This window comes from Dipodomys merriami, unplaced genomic scaffold (genome assembly GCF_024711535.1).
Source record: "Dipodomys merriami isolate MVZ:Mamm:240054 unplaced genomic scaffold, mDipMer1.0.p SCAF_45, whole genome shotgun sequence".
Classification (NCBI taxonomy): Eukaryota; Metazoa; Chordata; class Mammalia; order Rodentia; family Heteromyidae; genus Dipodomys; species Dipodomys merriami.
The window spans coordinates 1,564,542-1,591,664 of NW_027206013.1; the positions used below are offsets into that span (position 1 = coordinate 1,564,542).

General features: G+C 46.9%; 1 protein-coding gene across 2 annotated transcripts in view; it reads right to left on the reverse strand.

Annotated features, from left to right (window-relative positions):
• Positions 1 to 675: 675 nt before the first annotated feature.
• Ppil2 (peptidylprolyl isomerase like 2) overlaps positions 676 to 27,123 on the reverse strand; it is a 33,010-nt gene continuing 6,562 nt past the window's right edge. Inside the window, exons 4-20 of one of the 2 annotated variants that reach the window (XM_069994258.1) lie at positions 24,766 to 24,828; positions 23,072 to 23,123; positions 17,539 to 17,590; positions 13,412 to 13,503; positions 13,182 to 13,271; positions 12,515 to 12,590; positions 10,664 to 10,824; positions 8,853 to 8,928; positions 7,912 to 8,018; positions 7,424 to 7,513; positions 7,055 to 7,088; positions 6,388 to 6,505; positions 4,158 to 4,214; positions 3,519 to 3,591; positions 3,369 to 3,431; positions 3,114 to 3,250; positions 676 to 2,850 (exon numbers count right to left, since the gene is read on the reverse strand). In XM_069994258.1, the coding sequence (XP_069850359.1) occupies positions 2,757 to 2,850; positions 3,114 to 3,250; positions 3,369 to 3,431; positions 3,519 to 3,591; positions 4,158 to 4,214; positions 6,388 to 6,505; positions 7,055 to 7,088; positions 7,424 to 7,513; positions 7,912 to 8,018; positions 8,853 to 8,928; positions 10,664 to 10,824; positions 12,515 to 12,590; positions 13,182 to 13,271; positions 13,412 to 13,503; positions 17,539 to 17,590; positions 23,072 to 23,123; positions 24,766 to 24,828 (1,435 nt within the window). In that variant the 3' untranslated portion in view covers positions 676 to 2,756. The remainder of the gene's footprint in view (positions 2,851 to 3,113; positions 3,251 to 3,368; positions 3,432 to 3,518; positions 3,592 to 4,157; positions 4,215 to 6,387; positions 6,506 to 7,054; positions 7,089 to 7,423; positions 7,514 to 7,911; positions 8,019 to 8,852; positions 8,929 to 10,663; positions 10,825 to 12,514; positions 12,591 to 13,181; positions 13,272 to 13,411; positions 13,504 to 17,538; positions 17,591 to 23,071; positions 23,124 to 24,765; positions 24,829 to 27,123) is intronic. The other variant, XM_069994259.1, reaches the window with a different exon arrangement.

Below are 27,123 nucleotides of genomic sequence, written 5' to 3' on the forward strand. Positions count from 1 at the left end.
TTGCAAAAACAGCCTCCGAGGACCAAGGGAAACTTGAGAGTCCCAGCCTGCTGGTGCCGAGGGCAGTCTGAACATGACTCCACAGATGTTCCATTTAAATTGGAAGATAATTTTTTTAGAATTCTTCAGACACATTTTTGTATATACGAAGGTTCTATTTAAAGCTTTTCTATGTTCTGGGCAAGCTTACTGCCCCTTCAACTTGAGCACTTTGGTTTTTGTATTGTCTTGTGATGGCACTGCTTGGAAAAATTTTACTAGTACTTTTATGACTTGTATTTTTCTTGGTAATGAATTCCAACAAAACTTATATCAAATGTTGCTGTCGTCTGCAAAATACAAGCTCCTTTTTAAACCAAATGAACTGACCGTGAGCTGGCTTCAGGGGAAGTGATCTAAGACCATAACCAGATGTGCTGGTAAAGTGCTGGAATGTTCCACCCTCTTAAAGTTCCTAAACAATAAATGTCATGCCGGGACTTTTATTTATTTAAAAATTTTCCTTGAGAACAGTGGCAGGCAATGCCAGTATCATAAATTTGTAGTACCTTTGGCAATTTTGCTTTAGAAAGTGTTTTAGTTTTATTGCCATTTTGTTTGTATATATAGTATTTTTATACCTCATACTTATTCTTGATGGCATCTGTCATATACTTGAAAAGATGAGAAATGAGATTGTTTTTGTTTCCCCAAAAGGTCTTTTATTTTACCTGATGACTTCATCAGGCAGTTACAAAATGCAAGTGGTTTGAATACTTACAAAGTTACATTTTAAGCTCTAAAAAGAACTACAGAAATGTAAACCCTCATCGGCCTAAGACCCCTTGTGTGCCCTGTCCTTGCTCTGGAGGGTAAGCACAGTGGAGGATGTGGCCTTCCCCTGGGGCAGGTCCAGGCTGCTGGCTAAGGCTAGAGGGGCAGGAGGCAGATGGGCAGCAGCCTGCAGGCAGCTGGAAGTTGACCATGAGGAGCAGAACCACCAGGCTTCAAGCACATGCATCATCACCTTCAGCCTCCTACATCCCCTGGCCACCCTTTTGGTCCTATTGTCTGTGTGAGGCTTAAAAATAAAGCTTCTGATGTCCAAATAAAGCTTCTGACTCTTGGCTTTCTATAGTGATCATTGTTCAGGAGCCTCATTTCCAGAGAGCCCAGTGAGAGCATAGGGCTCACAGAGTCTCAAAGCAACTATGAGGGATCCAGGGTTGCTGGGGACCTGCTTCTCCGTCAGTACCTGGCTGGGAACTTTTAAGTGTGGCCAGGGAAAAAAAAAGTGCACAAATACAATTAGGACAATTGCTGCCTCTGTCCTGAAGAGCCAGTCCCTGGGTCCTCACCAATGAACTAACAACACTAAACCCAGGAGGGCCCCACCTCTGAGCACCCTAGTGTTGCATCAGAGGCCAACAGGTGCATGGTCACTAGATAGTGAGCATCCTGCTGAGGCCTCTCTGCTGTGTGAGGTGTCAGGTGACCTGGAGTTAGAGCAGGTGGAAAACTGGGAAGGTGGGCTAGGAGGTCACTGTGGTGCCAGGTGGCTGCAGGCAAGGGGTAAAGACCTGTTCTCGGCCAGTGACAAGCATGACAGGACGAATGTGCCTCAAGCTCACCCACCAGCCATGTGGCAGTGAGCAAGGGCAGAGTGGGCGAAGGTCAGTGGGGGGAGGCATTCCCTACCTGCCACACAAAAGACAAAGGACTTTGCTTCAAAGATGAAAAAAGCATAGGCCAAAGTATGTCCTAGAATTAAGAGCTTTTAAGTCTTTGAAAATTCAAGAACTTGAAGAAAGAGAAAACCAAGAATCAAGCTTAAGTTAGAATTTGATGGACTGGAAAGAAGTGGTAATGCAAAGTCAACAGGGAGCCCAGGCAATGACAGAACACTGCTATGACACTGTCTCCACACTTCTGAAGAAGCTCTTGGAGGATGATGAAATAGCAGGTCCTGAGATCGGGGGACTAAGGCTAAACAACAAGCAGTAAGAAGCAGGTGAGGGATTTGGACATATTTCACAGGGCCAAGAGAAGAAGCTGGCGCTGTGGTGTGCAAGCCAGAGAAGACAGTGATAGGCTGGGCTTGGAGCATCGGGAGGCCCCTTCCTCAGCTGGAAGACTCCCTGCTGTCCTCACACACATTGGCCTCATGCAGTCATGGCTGACAGCAGAGCAGGTGAGCAGCTAGCTGGGTGGGTAAGCCCGACCCAAGCAATAGACAGTAGCTAGAAATGGTTTGTAAAATCCACCAGCTTATAAACTCAAATGGGGAGTTAAGCTCTGCATAAGGGTCAGCTCTAGAGCCTGATGTTTTGTTGAGACATGGTCTTGCCATATAGTTCAGTTCTCCATCTCTGCTTTCAACCTGTCAAGTGTTTGGATTACACACACGTACCTCAACACCCAGTTGGTGAGAATTTATATTTCTAAGCACTGGTCAGGTGACCATTTTAGTAAGCACATGGGTCATCCTTAAGATGACAGAGAGGACAGGAAAACCTGGTAGGGATTTGACTTGTCAATAATCCTGGCCTGCCTACAGATAGCAGCACTCCAGGCAAGATGGAAAGTCAGACCCAAAAGGCTCAGTTCAAACCTTAGAAAGGAGCCAGATTCCTCCCAGGGGCCAGGAATGGGGCAACAGGCAATGGTTTTATTGAATCCGAGCCTGTTAGGCAGCTTACAAGGGCAGAGAACACAGTGGTGTGGACATAACCTGCCATCCCTGCATCCCTACCCAGATCCAGGGTGGCAGCCCACTGCTACCAGGAGCTAAAGTCTCCAAAACCCCGGCTGGGCCTTTTCTTGGTCACAGAGGCTGAGCTGGTTGATGGCTCTTCTTCTGCTGCTCGTTTCCTGAAAAGAGAGACTCCAGCTGCTAGATATGCCAGATCTGAGTTGAACCTAGCCCTGTGACTCCCTCATAGTGATTTTCCCAAGGTCCCAGCCTCAGCCTACACATAGGCTCATCTAGACCTGCAGAGCTGGGCCTCCTGGCTGTGGAAGCTTCCAGACTACAAGCTTGGTCTCAATTTTCTAATTACCACTTGATTTGCTCTTCTTGAGAATACTGGACAATGATTCCAGCTGTCTCAAGGTATATGGATGGTGGCACTTACGTGGCTGCTGGGTTGATGTACTTGCCCACCCCCTGACGGTAAGTCTGGGGGCCTTGGCTACCAGACTGGGGCTGGCTGGTCTTGACCTTGGTCTCTGGGGCCTCTTCAAGCTGTGTCTTCTTCCGCTCCTGGGCAATCTGGAGAGGAACAGGATTGTGGCTGACCCAGAACACCTCAGGTGCAGGGCTGCCCTGCCCCGGCTAGGAAGGATACATGCTCAGAGATGTGTCCCATGTGGCCACACCATGCCCTCACCTGGGCATCTGCCTCCTCATATGGGTCCACGAACACCGTGGTGGTGTGGATGCGGATCTCCTCCTGGTGGCAGACGGGAGCAGTGAGTAGGTACAGACTCTTCCCAGCCAGTATATCGGGGTGTTCCTTCTGTTCTCCCCGGGCACTTACCTTAGGGCGGTCAGTTTTGGGGTCACTTTCTATGTTCTCCATGACTGTCAGCGTATCAAAGCCCCCAACAACACTGAAGCAGAGAGAGATGGGGCTGCAGGTACCCAACATAGGACACCCCTATGCACACTAGGATGGGGACTGGCCCTCAGTGCAGGGCCCCACAAAGGGCCAGTGCTCAGAAGATCCTGACAGTCTTTGGACAATAAGTGGGGCTGCCAGCCAGAAGAGGTGGATTAGCAGCCCACAGCCCACACAGATCCAGTTCTCACCAGGCCAGGGAAAAAAAGTGCTACTTGGAGAAAACTATACCACTTGCTTCCTTGTTTAGTTGTTGCAGACTGTACAGCCCACCAAACTAGAATATGATCTAGGTCTTTAGGGGAAAACCTGCCAAGCCAGACTAGAGGATATGAAAAGCACCAGTCAAAAGATGCCCAACATGGGAGGGCAGAGGGTCTGAGCCAGGGCAGTTGGCCAGGTGGGGCTAGGACTCATCTCCTTCCACAGCCTGACAGGTGTGGAGAACTAAGGTTCCCCAGTCTGTATATCATAGTCCCTAGCAGGGTCATAACGTGGGCTTAGTGAGCACAAGTGTATGTCTGGGGAAAAGACAGCCCACAGAGCAGCTGCTCTTACCGTCCAAAGATGGTATGCTTCTTATCCAGGTAAGCACAGGAGCGGAATGTGATAAAGCTGGAGAAGGACAAGAGGGTCAGGAGAGTTATAAAGCTCAGCCCGTCCCCCCCCCCTTTTTTTTTGTCAGTTGTGGGGCTTGAACTGTCCCTCAGTTCTTCAGCTCAAGGCAAGCACTCTACCACTTGAGCCACAGTGCCACTTCCAGTTTTCTGAGTGGTTTATTGGAGATAAGTGTCTCACGACTTTCCTGCCTGGGCTGGCTTTAAACCAGATCCTCAAATCTCAGCCTCCTGAGTAGCTAGGATTACAGGCAGAGCCACGGACACCTGGCAGCCCATCCCTTCTTGCCAGCTGCTGGGTCCACATAGGAGACTGTCCACTCTCCAGGACCCACTCTGCAGACTGTACATCCCACATTGCAACCCACCCACTGCAGGACCCCCTGGGGCAGGACCTCCAGCTCCCAGACTAAGCCCAAAACATGGCCCCTCTGTCAGATGCCAACCTGCAGTTGGGTAGGCCCTGTCCCACAGCATGGTAGGAGTGGCTAACAGTTGAGCTTGGCCATACAGTTGCTCTGGGGAAGTGGCTGGGATTTGGGAAGGGGCACTAAGCAAAGTATAACTCCCTTATGAGCACTTAGACTCTCTTACACTGAACCAGGCTGTCAGGGTAAGTTAAAACAATCCAGCTGGGCACCCGTGGGCTCATGCCTGTAATTCTAGCTACTCAGGAGGATAAGATCTAAGGATCACAGTTCAAAGCCAGCCTAAGCAAGAAAGTCCATTGAGACTCTTATCTCCAATAAACCACTCACAAAACCAGAAGTGACGCTGTAGCTCAAGTAGTAGAGCGCTCACCTTGAATGGAAGCACTCAGGGACAACACCCAGGGCCAGAGTTCAAGCCCCACGGACCAAAAAAAAAAAAACCAAACACCCAGATTTGTGTAATTAAGGAGCCTTCCAACAGGCTGAAGACATCAGACAGAGAAGGACCAAAATGCTGTTGCACACCTGTAATTCAGCATACAGGAGGCGGAGCAAGAGGATCAGGAGTTCCAGGACAACCTGGGCTACATAGTAAAATCCTGTCTCAAAAAAAAAACCTCAGGGGCTGGGATGTTGGCTCAGTGGTAGAGCGCTTGCCTTACATGCATGAGGCCCTGGGTTTGATTCTTCAGTACCTCATAAGCAGAAAAAAGCCGGAAGTGGCGCTGTGGCTCCAGTGGTAGAGCCCTAGCCTTGAGCTGAAGAGCTGAGGGATAGCACTAGGCCCAGAGTTCAGCCCCCATGACCAACAACAACAACATCAAAAAAAAAAAAAAATGGGCTGGGAATGTGGCTTAGTGGTAGAATGCTTGCCTAGCATGCATGAAGCCTTGGGTTCGATTCCTCAGCACCACAAAAAACAGAAAAAGCTGTAAGTGGCACTGTGACTCAAGTGGTAGAGTGCTCGCTTTAAGCAAAAAAAGCTCAGGGACAGTGCCCAGGCCCTGAGTTCAAGCCCCAGGACTAGCACCACATAATAAAATTTTTTTTTTCTTTTTTTAGAGTCCGGTCGTGGGGCCTGAACTCTGGGCCTGGGTGCTGTCCCTCAGCTCTTCAGCTCAAGGCTAGCGCTCTACCACTTGAGCCACAGTGCCACTTCTGGCTTTTTCTGCTTATGTGGTGCTGAGGAATCTAACCCAGGGCCTCATGCATGCAAGGCAAGCACTCTACCACTGAGCCACCTTCCCAGCCCATAATAAAATTCTTAAGAAAAAAAAAAAAAGACATTCTTAGATGGTGGACATATGTAGTAATGCATGCCTATTTCACAATATCCAGCCCACATGGTCAGGCATCAACAGACACTGCCAGTCCTCCGCCGACAGCAACACTTGACACAGAGTCCCTCTATCCCCAAGCCTCTGTCTCCCAGCACATTCACTTGGCTGCCTGTCCTCTACACATTTTCCTCACAACACACCCATCCAATGTCCTAGCTACTCACAAACAGCTCTGGTTCTGTCAGTGCTGCCCCTCCAGTGAGGGCCAGTTCTCACAAGGCACTTGCTCTGCCCCCAATTTACTTGGCATGGGCTCCCTTTTTCAGAGCATGCTTGGCCTAGGTATGCTGCATACTGGCTTTCATTCAGACTTAGCATAACCAGACAAAACCCAGCAGATCAGAAGAACCTTCCTTAACCCACCCTATAAGCCAGCTATGACACTAGGGGACAGACTCACAACTGAGACTTGTTGGTGTTGGGCCCGGAGTTGGCCATACTGAGGATGCCACGGCCTGTGTGAGAGAGGTTGGGCCGGAACTCATCTTTGAAGGGCTTGCCCCAGTACGATTGCCCCCCTGGAACAGAAGAAGTACAATCAGCAGGCAGCCATAGAAACCTCAGCCTAGGAGACATCAGGCATTCACTGATGTCTCCTTGAAGAGACATCACTTTGAAGAGAACCCTGGCTCTGAGGTACCCCACAGCCAATCTTCCTGAAGGCTAGCTGCTGTCCATGCATCCTGCCTTCATGAGACTGAGGCCTAAAAGGGTCAAAGCTGTAAGGCCATGCACAGGGCAAGGTGGGGGCTAGGCCTATGCAACTGGCAGAGTAGGGAAGTTTGAGAGGAAGCAGGAGAGAGGTCAGACAAGGATCTCAGGCCTTCAGGTCTCCCTTTAAGTCCTGATAGGTTCTGTTGGCACCAGGCAGCATTCTCTCTACTTACCATGGAGACCTCACAGCCACCTCAAGATGGAAAATCCAAGAAGCATGCCATGGGTGGCACAGAGCCAAGGCTGAGTTGCAATTCTACTCTTGGTGTCAGATTCCACATCCCTGCCCATCTGGCCCTCAGGCCCACATAGCAGCCAAAGCTGTCAGGGACAGGCCTGGCATTGGTACTTACCTGTGCCAGTGCCTGTGGGGTCACCACCCTGGATCTGTAAAAACAAAAGTAGTAAGCAAAGCAGCCTGAGGGGCTCTGCTACAGCCTGAGGCCTACTGTCCACTGCTGGCCCTGACTGAATACATTCCCCACCTGCTCCATGAACTCCCCAGAGGGCCTGAGCCTCAGTGAGGACAAGGGCCTTCTAGACCACCTCTGTCAGAACCCAGGTCTGCCTGGACTAGGCACTCGAGGTCCAGCCCACAGATTTCCTGACAGGCCCTTCCATGCCCTGGCACCCCAGCCTGGCCCAGGTCCCTGGACCTGGGTTCCCAAATGCCCCCCATGTTTACAAACCCATCTGTGGATAATGCTGCCTTTTGTCCTCACCACAAAGTTCCTGATGGACCTGTGAAAGATGGTGCCATGGTAATAGTGCTTCCTGCAGAGCTTGATGAAGTTTTCACAGGTTTTTGGTGTCTGTAAAACAGCCCAATACTTCTGTGAGGCACAGGCAGGCACCAGCAAAGTCACAAAAGCCATGCAAGTCTTCACCATGCAGCAGACAAGGGCAGCTTCATGAGCTATAGAGCCCTAACAGGGTAAGGGAGTGCCCAGAGCAACAACAGGATCCCTGTAGCCACTGTGGATCAGAGCAGGAACTGGGATGCATTCATTCCTGCACATACACCCACCAGGCAGCCAGGGAATGCACAAGGCCAACAGTCCCAAGGAAGGAAGCCAGGGCACCTCAGTATCCTCTTGGGCAGACAGGATTTTCTATAAGCACATGTAACTACAACTCCATATTTAAGACATGGTTATCGGTTGACCCTGAAATGACTGCACTGGGTAGAGAGGATACCCACAATACCTACCAGGTCACAGTGCAGCTCCAAGTTGAGATCTCCCTTATTGGTATGCAGTCGTACATAGCCCTTCTTCTTCACAAACTGGTAACGCAGCACATCTTCATCGATGGCAGCTACAAACAGAGGCCTGAGTTCTGCACCTGCCCTGGACCTAGGGCAGCCCCATTACCCAGGCCCCACGTCATCATGTTCTATGCAGGCCCAGCTCCACAGCAGCACAGGAACAGAGGGCATGAGTTTGGCCTAGCTATGTCTAGGATTGTCTGTACACTATGGAGTTGGGGGCCACATAGGGCAAATAGGGCCCAGCAACTAACAAGAGGGTTCTTGCCAAGTGCTGGTAACTTATACCTGTAATCCTAGCCACTCAAAAGGCTGAGATCTAAGGACTGAAGTTCAAAGACAGACCAGGCAAGAAACCCCATGAGACTCTTATCTCCAATTAAGTACAGAAAAGCCATAAGTTGAGCTGAGGCGCAAGTGGTAGAGTACTAGCCTTGAGCACAAAAGCTCAAACACAATGACCAGGCCCAAAGTTCCAGCCCCAGGACAGGCACAAAAAGGGGAAGAGAGGAAATGCATGGATTGAGGAGTGGCAATAGGACAGGAAGGAGCCAAAACTTGGGTGACAGTGTGAGCCACTAGCAGGATGAGAACCCAGAAGGTCTATGTCAAGGTCAGCCTAGGTGCTAGAGGCCCAGGGGCCTGAAAGAACAGGGATCCAGGGGCAGGGGGCAGGTCACATGGTGAGGACAGCATCTCCTGGTCAAACTTGTGCTTTTCCAGTCTCATACCTGTCTACCTGACACAAAACTTACCTTGCAAGAAAACTGCCAACCTGACTCCTTAGCCCTGTGGATCTTGAGGGGCAGGCACGACAATGGTGGGGAAGTCCTGCTTGGTGACAATTAAACCCACTTGGGGACGAAAGAGTAAAAGGTGGGTACCTGCTTCATGAGTTGTCTCCGGCACCATGGCAGTGGAGGTAAAGGAGGCGCTGACCTTCCCTGTGGAATAGTGGGCCTGCCAGAAGAACCACACTGCTCAGGCCCAGCCCAATACCTCCTCCAGGACAGCTTCCCTCATCTTACCCATAGGTCCAGGGGACAGCCTCATTTAGATGTGGGAACCAGCAAGGATCAGAGGACAAGGGGTACAGTAATGACACTAGAGTGAGAGGCTAAAGCCAGGCAGAGGTATGAATGTCAGTTTGGGTGGCAACCAGGACCCCATTGCTCTAACTGATGACACTAAATCAAACCCTATGACTAAAATACAAGAACTAACCAGCCTTCTCCAGAAACAGGAGTACAAGGTGCTTGCAAGTTTCTAAAGATTTCATGTTTCTCTGTAGTAAGAATATTATCTATCTAACTAGGAAATAAAGAAGTGAGCCTGGGGCTCACACCTGTAACCTAGCTTCTCAGGAGTCTGAGATCTGAGGATCATGGTCCCAAGCAAGCCCTGGCAGGAAAATCCATGAGATTCTTATCTCCGAAAAACTATTCAAAAAAGGCTGGAATAGTGCTGTTGCTCAAGTGGTAGAGTGCTAGTCTTGAGCACAAAGAGGCTCAGGGACAGTGCCTGGGCCCTGAGTTCAAGCCCCAGACCAGTTTTTTTTTTTAAAGTTCCAATAAATGTGATTATCCTAGAGAGTCAAGGAAAGAGGAGCTCCCCAGGGGAAAGGAATACACTGACATGCTACAAGTAGTTGAGTTCAAGTGGGGGACTTACAAACTTTTTCTTTGTTTTCCAAATTTCCTTAGATAATTCCTTAGGGCAGACTTAGATAATTCCTTAGGGCAGAGGCTTAGGGTTGCCCTCAGCCTGACTTTCTCTGGAAAGGGGTAATGGGCTGGGCACAGGTCCCAATACCTCAGTGGCTGGTGAGCCTTCAGGAGACACAGAGTACCTCAGTAGTCCCTAGAGCCTCTTGCTTTGCCCTGGGCACATTGAGACTCAGTGGGTCCTGCTTTCCCTGCACCACAGACCTGCAAATTCTGGGCTGCTGTCCCAGGGTTTAAAAAAAAAAAAAGGCCTAAGAGCTGGGAATATGGCTTAGTGGTAGAGTGCTTGCCTAGTATGCATGAAGCCTCAGTACCACATAAACAGAAAAGGCCAGAAGTGACACTGTGGCTCAAGTGACAGAGTGCTAGCCTTGAGCAAAAGAAGCTCAGGGACAGTGTCCAGGCCCTGAGTTCAAGCCCCAGGACTGGCAAAAAAAAAAAAAAAAAAAGGCCTACCTGGGCATTGGTGGCTCACACCTGTAATGCTAGCTACTTAGAAAGCTGCAATCTGAGGATCACAGTTCGAAGCCAGCCTGGGTAAGAAAGTCTGTGAGACTATTATCTTCAATTAAACACCCCAAAGCTGGAAGTGGCACTGTGGCTTAAAGTAGTAGAGTGCTAGCCTTGAGCAGAAAAGCTTATATGTCACTATCCAGTGCCCTGGCCCTGAGTTCAAGCCCCAATACTGACAAAATAAAAGGGGGGGCGTTCACCCCCAATGCCAGTAGGTAGCTGGCCTTTCTAGCCTGAACCAGGAACCACGGGGCAAGGTTGCCCTTTCTCAGGGTAGAATAGCTTCCCTAGATAGCCCCTAGCTCACTCATTTCATACCTAGTGTGAGGATCTGGGTGACCACTCCCACCTGCTTGGAGCCCCAACATCTCAGCAGCCCTGGGGATCTAAGTATCCAGGGCTTCCCAAATCTGTCATCCCACTGGGTTAGAGAGGCAACATGACAGTCGTCCACTCACAGCATTCAGCTGGTCTACTTTTTTCTTCTCTGGGGCCTTCATGGTGGCTGCTAGGATCTCATCTCCTTTGAATTCCTTGTAGAGCTCCTGCAGGGTCTCTCGGGTCTCAGTATTTGTGTTTTTCAAATAGTAAGATGGGTCCTGTTTGGCCTTTTCCTCATCTATAAAACAGAGTAGAGAGAGGCCTTGAGCAACTGGATCCCAGTAGTGTCTACAGATGGGTACAATGGGAACCAAGATCTAGAGCAGATGGTCACAGGAACAGAACCACTGACAAGTTAAGCCAGGGCTATCAGCCACGGTGCAGGCCCTGGGTCACATCACAGTAGCTCTGGTGAGAATGGTACACAAAACACAGTGCCATAATGCCAGTCTCAGACCCAAAGGGATCTTCTTCACACAACCAACAAGAGGCTTAAACAGGAGGGAAGGCTTATTATCATTAACTTCTTTTTCTTTTCATTTATCTGTATATTATAATCATCTTACAAGTATGCATTTTACTTTTGTAACTTTAATGGTTATCTTTACTAGGTACTTATCATTCTAGCTATGTGAAACGCTAAGATTAGGAAGATCAAGGTTCTAGGCCAGCTCAAGAAGAAAAATCTGAGGCTTCTCAATGGAAGAAACTGGACATAGTGGTATGTATCTATTATCACAGCTATAGCAGGAAGCCAAAAATAATAAGATTGTGGTCCAGGTGTTCTCCTGGATAGTGAGACCCTATTTCAAAAATAACTAGCACAGAACCAGGCACTCAAGCCTCACACCTGTAATCCTAGCTACTCAGGAGGCTCAGATCACCGTACAAAGCCAGCCTGGACAGGAAAGTCTATGAGACTCTTATTGCCAATAAACCACCAGAAAACCAGAAGTGGCACCGTGGCTCAAGTGGTAAAGCACTACCCTTGAGCTGAAGAGCTGAGGGACAGCACCTAGTCCCAGAGTTCAAGCCCCATGACCAACAAAACAAAACAAAACAAAACAAAACAAAACAAAACAAAAAAAAGTTAGGTTGTAGGCCAGGTGCCGGTGGCTCACGCCTATAATCCTAGCAACTCAGGAGGCTGAGATCTGAGGATCATGGTTCAAAGCCAGCCTGGGCAGGAAAGTCTGTGAGACTCTTACCTCCAATAAACCACCAGAAAACTGGAAGTGGCACTGTAGCTCAAATGGTAGAAGGCTAGCCTTGAGCTGATGAGCTCAGGGATAGCACCCAGGCCCAGAGTTCACCCACGACCAACAACAACAACAAAAAAGAAGCTAGGTTGGGCTCACCTGGGGGCCAGCAATCCTTGGGCTCTATTCTCAGCCTCCCAGTCTACCACTCAGTTCTCCCTAACAATGTGATTAGCCTCCCAAAACCTGAACTGGTTCATATAGTCCATCACTGGGTATGTGGGGAGCATTGTTCAAATATTCTCTGGGCATGAGTCTTGCTAGCTCATCCATGGCTGCAAAACTGCCACAGTGAGGTGAGAAAATGGGGGGTGGGGGAGGCTTCCCCACATGGGGAATCAGAATGTACTAGCCACTCTACAAGACAGATTTACACCACCCTTCCTGAGGGCAGGGACTAGATGTCAGTATAGCCTGATCCTATGATTCCGCTGTCCTAACCACCGAGGCTAAAAGCATGGGCAGAGGTGTCTCAGGAAGGTGGTGAAAATGGCTGGTGCTTCCCTGACTGCATTTAGTTGAGTCTTTGGACAATTGGCACTGAGCATGGATTTGGGAAATGTCAGGCCCAGAGGTACAGCCATAGCCCTGCAGGCCCTAGGCCAGGGAAGCCAGGCTTTGCCCAGAAACACCACCTGTATTACCCAAAGCAACTCTGGTTATACATACCTGGGTCCGTTACTTTCATGTTATTCTTAACATGGAAGAAGTTGGAGACATTAAATTTGTCCAGGTTGGTGGGATCCTGTAACAAGAAGAGAGCCCAGTAGTGTGAACACTTGGCTGCAGCTCAACAGCAAGACAGGTGCATGGCTGTGTCAGGGCCTACAGAGGAGAGGGTGGCAGCTACAAGAGGTCTAGTGAGCTAGGCCGGGTCAATCTCTGCCCCAAGAAAGGCAGATGAGGACAAGGCACACAGCCATATAACTGACTCAGTTGCAACAGGACAAGACACAGGTAGGACCTGGCCGCTCTGCTTATCTACATCAGAGTTCTCATCATCCACGTGCACCTACAGAAATGTCTCAACTGGTACTGCACATGGAGCATGTGACAGTCTGTCCCTGATCTCAGGGAGGGCAGTGCAAAGCCAGCCTGCAGAGCGGCCAACACATTCTGAGGCCGAGATGGAGGTGGGGACAAAGATAAAGTCCCTGACATGACAGGGGCTTCATAGGAGGAGCTGTGAGATTGGGATGGAGGGAGCAGCCGGTAACAAGCCAAGGTGACAAAGGGGGAAGGAGGGGACCACCCAGCCTGGCAAGGAGAGCAAACTGAGCAGAGGGCAAATAGAGAGGCCCTACGCTGGGAGCTCCCTGCAGCTGGCAACTCCCACCTGGAGGGTGATGATATCCTGGCGGGAGAAGGGCTCATCAGTCAGCAGGTCCCGGAAATTCTTGGCCTTGATGTTCAGCTGTTCCACTGCCTGCAGCCAGAAGCAAGTTGGTGTTCCAGACCCTAGCCTACTATTAGGCCCAGAGACAAGCAGAGAACAAGCATACAGGATGCTCATCTCTCTCTGCCAATGAGCACTAACCAAGTCACCGCTCCACAGCCAGCACTCACCTCATAGGCATAGACATTGCCAGTTGTCCTAACAGCCACAATATGGGTGTTGTCAGTGAACACAGTGAACAGCACTGGACAGTGGTACTTCCCTAGAAAGAAGGCGCAGAGAAAGGCCGGTTGCTCTCTCAAAGCAGGGCATGGTGGCACCAACATATAGTACCAACTACTTGGGAGACTAAGGTAGAAGGATCAAGAATTCAAAACCAGCCTGGATACCGTCATAAGAGCTTAGCTCAAAAATAACATTCTTCCTAGCTACTCAGGAGGCTAACATCTGAGGATCATGGTTCAAAGCCAGCCCAGGCAGTAAAGTCCATGAGACTCTTATCCCCGGTAAACCACCAGAAAACTGGAAGTGGCACTATAGCAAGTGGTAGAGCACTCTTCTTGAGCTGAAGAGCGCAGGGACAGCACCCAGACCCACAGTTCAAACCCTACGACTGGGGGAAAAAAAATTCTTTAAAAAGGGAGATGTGGGGGCTGGGAAGGTAGCTCAGCGGTAGAGTGCATGCCTTGTAAGCATGAGGCCCTGGGTTCGATTTCTCAGCACCACATAAACAGAAAAAGCCGGAAGTGGTGCTGTGGCTCAAGTGGTAGAGCGCTAGCCTTGAGCTGAAGAGCTGAGGGACAGTGCCCAGGCCCAGAGTTCAGGCCCCATGACCAGCAAAAAAAAAAAAAAAGGAAGATGTGGGTAATATTCTGTGGTAGAGCATTTCAAGGACCAGGCAGACACTCTTACTATTTCAGCCATGCCACTAGCCTTTTTTGCTTTAGTTATTTTTTAGACAGGATCTTGTGTTATTCCCCAAGCTGGACTGTACCAATTCTACTTAAACCTCCTCTGTATTTGGGATGACAAGCACACAGCACTAAGCCCAGCTGTTGATTGAAATGGAATTTCTCTAGCTTTTTAGCCAGGCTGGCCTCAATCTCTGCCTCCTAGGTAGGTAGGCTAACAGGCACAAGCCACTGTGCATGGCCAAAAAACAAGCTTTGCTTAACCCAATGAAGAGCATTACAGAGTCAGAGGAGAGAAGATGGAACCCTAAGCCAGCTGTCCTGAGATGGGAACCAGAGGGACAGCAGCCATTCAAGCTAGGCTGTTAGAAAACTCCAAGTCAAGATCCACCCACTCCTGCTTTATCTTTATAAGAAGCAGGTTATCAGGCCCCAGCAGCCTGATCCAGGTGAACACCACACCAGCCACCTCCTCCTCTTGAAACTAAATCTGGACAGGATATAGCTTATCCTTCTAGAGTTCCATCCGCTACTGCTTTGTTGTTAGCGTAGTGTGTCTTTGTGTGTGTGTGTGTGTGTGTGTGCGTGTGCGTGCACATGTGTGTGTGTGTGTGTGTGTGTGTGTGTGTTTTACTGGGATTTGAACTCAGTGACTTGCACTTGCTAGGCTGATGCTCTACTACTGAAGCCATGCCTCTAGCCCTGTTTTTTTTTGCTGGTGATTTTTGAGATAAGGTCTTATGAACGTTTCTGCTCAGCACTCAGGAGGCTGAAGCTGGAGCGTCTTTTTTTTTTTTTTTTTGGTCGGTCATGGGGCTTGAACTCTGGGCCTGGGTGCTGTCCCTCAGCTCTTCAGCTCAAGGCAAGCACTCTACTACTTGAGCTACAGCACCACTTCCGGTTTTCTAGTGTTTTATTGGAGATAGGAGTCTCACGGTCTTTCCTGCCCAGGCTGGCTTTGAACCCCGATCCTCAGATCTCAGCCTCCTGAGTAGCTAGGATTATAGACATGAGCCACCGGTGCCTGGCTAGCAGGAGCATCTTTAGTTAGGGTCAGCCTTGTCTATACAGGGAGTTCCTGTCTGGGGAGTGGGGGGAACAGGGTGAGGGAAGATTTAGTTCAGTGGTAAGGCTTGCATAATGTGCAAAACCCTAGGTTCCATCCCCAGTGCCTAAATAAATAAGGCCAATTCTCATCCTTGCAGTAGTTCTCATTTCAGAATAGAAGCCCAGGTCCTCCTATGACCATTCAGATCCTGCAGGTCTGCTCTGCCTTCTGCCCCAACCCCAGCCTCCCCAGATGTGTCTCCTGTCCCCATCCCTCATTCACAATGTTCTACCAACAATGGACATGCATGAACACCCTCAAGTACGTGCCCATCTTAGGACTTTTGCACTGACTGTACTTCTGCCTAGAGTGTTCTTACCCAGATCTTCACCTGATTCCCTCCCTCCTTCCATAGGCTCTCCTTACAAATCTTGTCTGCTGGTCCCCTGTGGCCATCTCTCCCTTAACCCTCCGATGCTTTTGTCCATGGCAGACCAACATCTGACAGTGATCTGCTGTCTGGTTTTCTCTCCCACCAGCATGCAAGTTCCTTTCATTCAGTGAGAGACAGGGTATTTTCCTGAGGGCAAAGGGAGACCTGGGCTAAGGCCACAAATTGCTTCAAGCAAGACAGCATTTGAGGACAGGCAGGGAGCAGGGCAGGCCAGTGCCTCAGCAGGGAACACATGGCTGGGAGACAAAGAGTAGGACAGTAAAAATTTAAAGCAAGAGGCCAGCCACAGCTAGTGACTCATGCCTGTATTCCTCACTACTTAGAAGACTGAGATCTGAGGATCACAGTTCAAAGCCAGCCCAGACAAAAAAGTCCTTAAGACTTTTATCTCAAATTAACCACCAAAAAGCCAGAAGTGGAACTGTATTTCAAATGATAGCCTTAAACAAAAAAGCTCAGGGAGGGACTGGGAAGGTAGCTCAGTGGTAGAGTGCTTGCCTTGCATGCATGAAGCCCTGGGTTCGATTCCTCAGCACCACATAAGCAGAAAAAGCTGAAAGTTGGAGCTGGGAAGGTAGCTCAGCGGTAGAGTGCATGCCTTGCAAGCATGAGGCCCTGGGTTCGATTCCTCAGTACCACATAAACAGAAAAAGCTGGAAGTGGCGCTGTGGCTCCAGTGGTAGAGCGCTAGCCTTGAGCTGAAGAGCTGAGGGACAGCGCCCAGACCCAGAGTTCAGGCCCCATGACTGGCAAAAAAAAAAAAAGAAAAAGCTGAAAGTGGCGCTGTGGCTCAAATGGTAGAGTGCTAGCGTTGAGCTGAAGGGCTGAGGGACAGCGCCCAGGCCCAGAGTTCAGGCCCATGACCAATTAAAAATAAATAAATAAGTTAAGGGTTTAGTGGTAGAGTGCTTGCCTAGCATGCATGAAGCTCGGGGTTCAATCCCTCAGTACCACATAAACAGAAAACGCCAATGTGTTGCTGTGGCTCAAGTGGTATAGTGCTAGCCTTGAGGAAGAACAAGCTCAGGGACTGGGAAAAAAAAAAAAAAGCTGAGCATAGTGGTATATGCCTGTAATCCCAACTATTCAGAAGGCAGAGAGGTAGAAAAGATCATTATTTCTAAGCAACTTAGACAAAAGAACAAAGGGTTGGAGGTATGGTTCAGTTGATAGACCACTAGCCAATAAGTGAAAGCATCAGGTACTAAGTTCTAGTCTCAGTTTCAGATGAAAAAAAGAAAGAAAAAAGGAAGAAGGAAAGAAAAAGACACTACTTGGAAAACAAAAGCAAAAGGGCTAGAGGCATGGCTCAAGTAGTTCAGTACTTTCCTAGCAAATAAGTCCTAAATTCAATCCTCAGTGCCACAAAAATTTTAAAAATTAACGTGACATCTTTTGAGAAACTCAAAGCAAGTGTCTACATTGATCAGAAAGAAAGAAATGAGTGGGGGCTGGAGAAATGGCTCAGTAGAACACACTTAGCATGTATGAAGCCCTGGGTTCAATCTCCAATACTACCACCAAAAAAAAAAAAAAGCGCCAAGTACCAGGGGCTCATACCTGTAATCCTAACTGTTCAAGAGTCTGAGATTTGGAGATTTCCAGGATCACAGAAGCCAGCCTGGGCAGAAAAATGCAAGACTCTATCTTCAATTAAGCAACAAAAAAGCCAAATTGGAAGCATGACTCAAGTGGCAGATCATCAGCTGTGAGCAAGCCAAGTGAGCACAAGAATCCCCAAATTCAAACCCAGAACCAACAAAAAAAAAAAAAAAAGGAAAGAAGAAAGAAAAGAAGGAACAACCTTAACATACAAGAACTTGGTGAGTACAGGGGTTGTGGGGTTCTAAGGGCCAGACCTAGAACTAGCTGACAAGGACTCACCTTCATTGTTTTTGGCAAAGTTCAGAATGATGAGGGATTTTGCATCAAGTTTCTAGAAGATAAATAATTAACAAAGAGTTAAGTATGTGAAGAAGTTTTCAGACCTCTGGAGGCCCAATTATGCAGCTAGGACTCTTAAAGAGAGCTGCAGAACTACATGTCTTGGGGGTCGTGTTTAGGAAATCTGCAGCCCTCCTCCAAGTTGTAAACAGAGCTCAGCTTAATAGACACAAACACTGACAAATCCCAGGGATGGCCCTAAGCTGAAGGATGAGACTGTGGCAGATAAGAGACTGGTTTTAGACTTCCACAATGTCTGAATGTTTTGTTTTTTTTTTCTTTTTGGTACTAGGGATTGAACCCAGGACCTTGTATATGTTAACCACATGTTCTACCAATAAGCTAAATACCTAACTCTTCTCTGAGAATCTTATGGTAAGCACAGATTACTTCTGAAACTTTGGGTATTGTTCTGTCTCAGAACTGCTTTTGCTGTCTGGGGTCTTTTATACTTCCCTATGAAATATTAGATTTCTCTAATTTTGTGAGGAATGGTATTGGAATTCTGATTGGTCATTGTACTCAATCTGTTGGCTGCTTTTGTCACTATAACCATTTTCAAAAAATTGATTCTGCCAATCCATGAGCATGGGAAATCTTTCCATCTTCTGATGTTCTTCAATTTCTTTCTGAAATGATTTATAGCTTTCATTGTATTTTTAATGCTAGTGGGGTGGTACCCAGGTGTTTAGTTTATTCTGTTGTATGAACATTTAAGAAACTTAAGCATTAAAAGTGAAGGAAAGCTGGGCGCTGGTGGCTCATGCCTGTAATCCTAGCTACTCAGGAGGCTGAGATCTGAGGATCACGGTTCAAAGCCAGCCCGGGCAGGAAACTCCGTGAAACTCTTATATCCAATAAACTACTAGAAAACCGGAAGTAGTGCTATGGCTCACCGGAAGTAGTGCTATGGCTCACAGGAAGTAGCGCTATGGCTCAAGCGGTAGAGGGCTTGCCTTGAGCTGAAGAGCTGAGGGACAGCACCCAGGCCCAGAGTTCAGGCCCCACGACTGGACCCCCCAAAAAAAAGTGAAGGAAGAGGGGCTGGCAATGTGGCTTATTGGTAGAGTGCTTGCCTAGCATGCATTGAGTCCTGGGTCTGACTCCTCAGTACCATATAAACAAAAAAGCTGGAAATGGCACTGTGGTAGAGTGCTAGCCTTGAGCAAAAGCATCTCAGGGACAGTGCCCAGGTCCAGAGTTCAGACCCCAGAACTGGCAAAAAACAAACAAACAAAAAAAAAAAAAACGGTGACAGAAGCTGAGTACCAGTGGCTCATTATAATCCTAGCTACTCAGGAGGCTGAGATCAGAGGATCAAGTTTGAAGCCACCCAGGCAGGAATGTCCATGAAACTCTTATCTCCAATTAACCACTAAAAAGCCAGAAGTGGAGCTATGGTCTAGAAGGTAGAGTATCAGCCTTGAACAAAAAACTCAGGGGGAAGGACCAGATGGATTCACAGCAGAATTCTATAAGACCTTTAAACAAGAACTAATACCCATACTCCTCAAGCTCTTCAGAGAAACAGAGAAGGAAGGAGCTATCCCAAACTCATTCTACGAAGCCAATATCACACTCATCCCCAAACCAGGCAAAGACCCAACCAAAAAGGAGAATTACAGGCCAATCTCCTTGATGAACACAGATGCAAAGATCCTTAACAAGATTCTAGCTAACAGAATCCAGAAACACATAAAAAAAATAATTCACTATGACCAGGTAGGCTTCATCCCAGAGACACAGGGATGGTTTAACATACGTAAGTCAATAAATGTAATCCAACATATCAACAGAGCCAAGGTCAAGAATCACATGATTATCGCTACAGATGCAGAAAAGGCCTTTGACAAAATTCAACATTCATTCATGCTAAAAGCTCTGGAGAAAATAGGAATAGAAGGAACATTTCTAAAAACAATAAAAGCCATTTATGACAGACCAATAGCCAATATTATACTTAATGGGGAAAAGCTACAACCAATTCTCCTAAAATCAGGAACAAGGCAAGGATGCCCACTGTCTCCACTCCTCTTCAATATAGTCCTAGAACCCTTAGCCAGGGCAATAAGGCAAGAAAAAGACATTAAAGGGATCCTCATAGGAAAAGAAGAAGTTAAACTATCCCTTTTTGCAGACGACATGATACTATACCTCCACGATCCCAAAAACTCCATCCCCAAACTCTTAGAAATCATAAATCACTTTGGCAAAATAGCAGGATACAAAATAAACCCACAAAAATCAGTTGCCTTCCTATACACAGATAATGTACAGGAAGAGAGGGAAATAAAGGGAGCAACCCCATTCACAATAACCTCCCGAAAAATAAAATATTTAGGAATTAACCTAACCAAAGATGTAAAAGAACTATTTAATGAGAACTATAAAAAGTTAAAGAAAGAAATTGCAGAAGACACTAGGAAATGGAAAGACCTCCCATGCTCCTGGATAGGCCGACTTAATATAGTAAAGATGGTAATACTTCCAAAACTAATATACAAATTCAATGCAATTCCTATTAAAATCCCAATGACGTACATCACTGAAATACAGAAAACAGTCCAAAAATTCATATGGAACAACAAAAGACCTAGAATAGCCAAAACAATTCTAGGGGATAAAGACAATATGGGAGGGCTATCCATGCCGAACTTCAAACTCTACTACAGAGCTATAATAACAAAGACAGCATGGTACTGGCACAAAAACAGACCCGAAGACCAATGGAACAGAATAGAAGATCCAGAAATAAATCCACAGGCCTACAGCCAGCTGATATTCGACAAAGGAGCCAAAGACATACAATGGAAGAAACACAGCCTCTTCAACCGTTGGTGCTGGGAAAACTGGGCAGCCACATGCAGAAAACTAAAAGTGGACCCCAGCCTATCACCATGCACCAACATCAACTCAAAATGGATTAAAGACCTTAACATTAAACCTGAATCTCTGAAACTACTGCAGGACAGAGTAGGAGAGACACTTGAACTAATAGGCACAGGAAGGAACTTCCTGAACAGAGTCCCAGGGTCACAACAAATTGGAGAGAGACTCGACAAATGGGACTACCTTAAAATAAAAAGCTTCTGCACAGATAAAGCTATCGCAACCAAGCTAGAAAGACAACCAACTAATTGGGAAAAAATATTTACCAGCAATATATCAGACAAGGGGTTAACATCCTGTATATACAGGGAACTCAAGAAACTAATCCCTCCCAAACCCAACACACCAATTACTAAATGGGCAAGGGAACTAAAGAGGGACTTCTCAAATGAAGAAATAAAAATGGCAAAGAAACACATGAGGAAATGTTCATCATCCCTGGTGGTGAAGGAAATGCAAATAAAGACAACCCTGAGATACCACCTTACCCCAGTCAGAATGTCCCACATCCACAAATCAGCCAACGACAAATGCTGGAGGGGATGTGGAGAACGAGGAACGCTATTACACTGCTGGTGGGAATGTACACTCATACAACCACTTTGGAAAGCAGTCTGGAGGGTCCTTAGAAAGCTAAAGATTGACCTCCCTTACGACCCAGTCATACCACTTCTAGGCATCTACCCTGAACAACAGGAACCAATATACAAGGACACGTGCACCTCCATGTTTATTGCAGCACTGTTCGCAATAGCTAGGATATGGAAACAACCTAGATGCCCCACCACAGATGAATGGATCCAAAAATTGTGGTATCTATACACAATGGAATATTATGCAGCCATTAGAAATGACAAAATAATGGCATTTGCAGGGAAATGGATGGAGCTAGAAGGAATCATGTTGAGCGAGGTAAGCCAAGAACGAAGAGACAAACAGTACATGGTCTCCCTGATAAGTGGATGATGAATCCAAAAGGTTAGGTGATATGACAAAACTAACAGGACTTAAGAAACAAAGAACTCCCACTCATCTGGTTGAACCACTACTAAATATCCCCATGCTGCTGATCACATATATGGTATATAACATATGAGCACCGTTATATATTACAGACTGTGATAGACAATTTGCTCCAGGAAAGTTAGAATGAACTTGTGACTTTAAATGAGCATCATTATTCCACAATACTGTGAATTTCTGGAAATTAAGTAATCACTTAATCACGATCAAAAAAAAAAAAAAAAAAAAAGAACCTTGGGGAAGGGAGGGAGGGAGGGGATGGTAGGGGGAAAACAATGGAGGGGGTAACAATGTTCAAGAGGAAGTGGAAGTGTACTCATTACCTCACTCATGTAACTGTAACCCTCTGTATAGTATCTCTACAATAAAAAAAATTAAAAAAAAAAAAAAAAAAAAAAAAAAAAAAAAAAAAAAAAACTCAGGGGGAGCCGGGCACTGGTGGCTCACATCTATAATCCTAGATTCTCAGGAGGCTGAGATCTGAGGATCAAAGTTTAAAGCCAACCCAGGCAGGAAAGTCTGTGAGACTCTTATCGCCAATAAACCACTAGAAAACTGGAAGTGGCACTGTGGCTCAAGTGGTAGAATGCTAGCCTTGAACTGAAGAGCTGAGGAACAGTGCCCAGGTCCAGAGTTCAAGCCCCACGACTGGACCCAAAAAAAAAAAATCCTCAGGGAGCTGTGAATGTGGATTATTGGTAGAGTGCTTGCCTAGCATGCATTAAGCCCTGGGTTTGATTCCTCAGTAACACATACACAGAAAAAGCCAGAAGTGGCTCTGTGGCTCAAGTGGAAGCCTTGAGCAAAAGAAGCTCAGGGACAGTGTCCAGGCTGAGTTAAAAAAAAAAAAAAAAAGCTCAGGAACAGTGCCGAGATCTTGGGTTCAAGTCCCAAGATCCATGCCACCCCCAACCCTCTCCCCAAACGCACACACAAAGTGAACCAGCAATGTAGTTTAGTGGTGGTATAAGCTCCAAAAAATAAAAAATAAAATAAAAATGCACATGTATGTATGTATATAAATACACCCCTAGGCTACGGATGTATATGATGGTAGTGGTGGCAAATGATGGCGAAGTTAGATAGGCTATTTGTCAAAATTTCTTTAAATGTCTTAGTTTTCCCCTTGCATATAAATTATGGTAAAGTCTTTGGGCTCACCTCTGCTGGAGAAGTGAGGGGCCTGTGGAGACCTTGGAAGAGGAAGACAAAGTTGCCTTTCCTGGGGAACTCCTGGATCAGGGCTTACATCCTGGCAACCACTGCCACAGTGGTGTGGGGAAGCTCAGGATAGATGCTGAAGGGCTCCCACCTGGGTCCCTGGGCCATGTCCCAGCCCAGGATCCTCCCTAACTGGCTGCATATGTGCTCCTCCACCCCAATTTCATTCCTCCCCATTCCATATTGTGCAGAGTGGGAAGGGAGGGAAGGTTACTCCCAGTGCCATGAATAATTCTACTAATCCACATAATTCTACTACATCCATGCGGGAAAACCACCAGAAGAGAGTAAAGGCAAAAGTACAAATCTCACTAACATTACTTAAATTACCACTACCTACCTCTCCATTGCTGGGGTTGATCCCATACTTCGTAAGCCATGGAAAAATATTCCTGATGGAAAAAGAGAACAGACTATGTTCCCTGGGCATTAAGACTTGCCTGATAACCACACCCTAAGACTAGGTTTTACTTGCTTCTAGGTAAGAGGTCTATGAGTAAGTTGGGCCTTCTTGTAAGAGGAAAAAGTTCTTTTATCAAAGAAAGCAAGGCAATATTCGTAGTTATACAGTTTCTAAATATGTCAGGAACTGTTTTGTTGGGGGTAAGCTATATTCCAAGGCCATTAGCACTTTGACTGAATTATGCATAAATGGCAAAAACTATAGATGGGTAAGAAAGCATAAACAAGTGTTTTCATGTGTATACAATGAAACACCCTGCCAGAATCAAACATACTTGTAGCCAAGCACAATAGAGTGCAGCTCCTCGGATCCTAGTGCTCCCCTACCCACACTCACTCATTTCCGAAAATCAAGCATGATGATTGTTTAAGCTCAGCAGTTTGAGGGTAACTAGTCAACATAGCAAGATCTCGTCTTTTTTTTCTTTTCTTTTTTCTTTTTTTGAAGAGAGATGATAGTTGTACAGAGTTCTGATGTCAGAGAGAAAAGCTCTCTCTTCATAAGTGAGCTAAGCTGGGCACCAGTGGCTCACACCTGTAATCCTACTCAGGAGGCTAAGATACTCAGGAGGCTAAGATCTGAGGATTGTGGTTCAAAGTTAGCCAGGGCAGGAAAGTCCGTGATACTGCTCCAATTAATCACAGAAAAAGCCTGACATGGTGCTGTAGCTCAAGTGGTGGAGGGTTGGCTTTAAGCAAAAGGAGCTTAGGGACAGCACCCAGGCCCAGAGTTCAAGGCTCAGGGCCAGAAAAAAAAAAAAAAAAAGTTAGCTAAAATGGTGTTTACAGTGTTATCTCAGATATGAAACTACAAATAAATGCACAACAAAGAGGGAGGTAAATCTTCATAGCTATGATGCTGAAGAATGAAATTATGGGACATTTTTCCATTTTTTTCTTTGAAGTATTTTGCAAATTTTCTAAAGTAAGCTTGAAACAGTAACAAACAAAATTACAGAGCTGGGCACTGGTAGCTCATGCCTGTAATCCTAGCTACTCAGGAGGCTGAGATCTGAGGATCGCAGTTCAAAGCCAGCCTGGACAGGAATGTCTGTGAGACTCTGATCTCCAATTAACCATAAGAAAACCAGAAGTGGCACTGTGTGGCTCAAGTGGTAGAGTGTTCCCCTTGAGCTGAAGAGCTCAGGAACAGCACCCAGGCCCAGAGTTCAAGCCCCACGAACGACCAAAAAAAAAAAAAAAAATTACAGAAGCTAACTTATGCTGGAACATAAAATTGGGCATAACACTTCAAGATGTATTGTGATCCTTCATTATGGCTTTGCTAAAGACCCCAGTTCATTAGTGTGCCTATTAGGTTCAGAGTGCCAGTCAGGACATTAGAATAGTAAGGATAAGGGAGGACTCAATCCACTGTCAGCAGTGACAGCAGCACTGCTGTGGTATCTGAGGTCCTGGCTATCCTTCCTGGTTCCATCCAGAGCTCCTGAGACATCTGCAACCAAGATTCTGGTGACTCAGGCACTGCCTGGAATAACAAACCCAATGTCCCCCTCCTTTGTGGATAAGAGCAATCTCATTACATTTGTCAGACCAAAAAGAAAAACTCACGGCAAGTCAAAGATGACACCTTCTGGAGTGCAGACTGGGTGGGTGAAGGGCTGCAGAGAGAGACTGAAAAGGACAAAGTTACTCCTAGGCAGCAACCAGGCAGACTGGTCATGCCATGGGCCAATAAGCCACCATGACTGGCTCTCACAACCTTTTCCTCTGGCTTCCCTCCTTCAGCCATTCCTCCAATAATTCCAGGGGTCCCTCTGCATAGCTTTTGCTGGCAACCATCTCAATGTTCCCTCTCACCCCCAGATCATTAAGACCAAAGGCATGGTCCCAGAAGATAATGTGGAGACTTAGAGCAACAACAACAGCCAGGTTCCTCTCACACCACTGTACAGCATATGAGCTTTACTCATCATGTCAAGTTCAACAGAGGCCTGTGAAGGTGGACCTGGGAAAGCAGGACTGGGATTTACTTTCCAAATCCTCACACAGCAGATAAGACTAGCCTTTTATATTAAAAGAAACTCTACCCATCCTTTGAGGGACTAAGGACGGATATTGTGATCTGGAGTACTCTGCCTGGCCCTGATAAAACAGAGTGCACACACCATCCTCCATACTTTCCCCATGTGCTGAATACATAATTGAGTTAATAGTGTCCCTGGAAGCCCCTCAGAAGTTCTGAAACATGGATGTGGGAGTAGAGGGTTGCACAGCTATTTCCTCTATATGGAATCTGTAGAGGAAAGGTAGAGAGTCACAGGTAAAGAGACTGCAGCTGACAAACTGCTTGTGCCAGTATTATTCTTGCACAGGGTTCTGTCACTAACCATCTGGAACCTTGGCTGATATGGCTTCTGCTTATACATCAATTACTACCTATGAGTTCTGTAACACACCTATAACCCAGATAACCTGAAAGTACTATGGATCCAACCAAATTCCAACCAGGCCTAGCACAGTGACCTTTCTGAATGTTGCCCAGGAGTTGCTTCAGGCAACATAGCCACCTCTGTCTCTTTTAGTTCAACCTTTTAACTCTAACTGTAGTAGTGGCATTGATGCTGCTGGCAAATGGTTAGAAGAGGACCAATACCAAAGCAGGCTCTAAATGCTATGATAATGAACAGATGTCTGCTCCCAACATGACCCAACAAGCCATACTCTCAAAGCACATTTTTACTTATGACCCACAACAGTTAAAAAAAAGAATGAAACTGGGTGCTGGTGGCTCACACCTATAATTCTAGTCACTCAGAAGACTGAGATCTGAGGATGGCAGTTCAAAGCCAGCCTAGGCAGGAAAGTCTATGAGATTCTTATCTCCAATTAAACACCAAAAAAAATCTCTGGGTGGGGGCGGATAGGGAATTGGAATCAAGAATGAAAACATAAGCCGGCGTGGGTGGCTCACGCCTGTAATCCTAGCTACTCAGGAGGCTGAGATCTGAGGATCATGGTTCAAAGTCAGCTCAGGCAGGAAAGTCCATGAGACTCTTATCTCCAATAAACCACTAGAAAACTGTAAGTGGCTCTGTGGCTCAAGCAGTAGAGCACTCGCCTTGAGCTGAAGAGCTGAGGGACAGTGCTAAGGCACAGAGTTCAAACCCCATGACCAGACCCCCCACAAAAAAAAAAAAAAAAGAATGGGAGCATTTCTATCACATGAACTTATATCCAATCTGAAAAACAGCACATTCCCATGAGTCTGATGACAAAAACTTTATTTGTATATCCTCCCCTGAGTGGATGCTGCTGAGAAGGAAAGGTCCACACCCTACTAGTCACTGTATGAGCCTCCCTGGAAATAAGTGCAGGGAGGCTGGTGGTGGGGTCCCTATCTCACTGCATTGTGGCATCTAGATAACCTGACTCAACTGTGGTATAATACTCAGCTGTGTCAGCCTAGCCTTTAGAATCAGAACCTGGGAAGGAGGAAGATGGAATGTAGACAACTGTGTGCAGAGGAAATACCACCATGGCTTAATCTGGTAACACTCAGGCCCTAGGACACCACTAGGACCTGTCTAGGAGGACAGTGTGGGTGGTGGGTAAATTTGAGGTCTGTGACACCAATTTCCCAATGAGACACCTAGGTAAAGCACGTCACTACTCTAAGCACTAATTCTGTCAACTAAGAAACAAGTTTAACAATCTCAGAAGACAGCTGAAGCTAAAAAGCAAAGCTTGCTGGGCACCAGTGGCTCATGCCTGTAATCCTAGCTACTCAGGAGGCTGAGATCTGAGGACCGAGGTCCAAAGCCAGCCCAGACAGGAAAGGCCATGAGACTCTTATCTCCAATTAACCACCAGAAAACTGAAAGTGGCACTGTGGCTCAAGTGGTAGAGTGCTAGCTTTGAGCTGAAGAGCCGAGGCACAGTGCCCAGGCCCAGAAATCAAGCCCCATC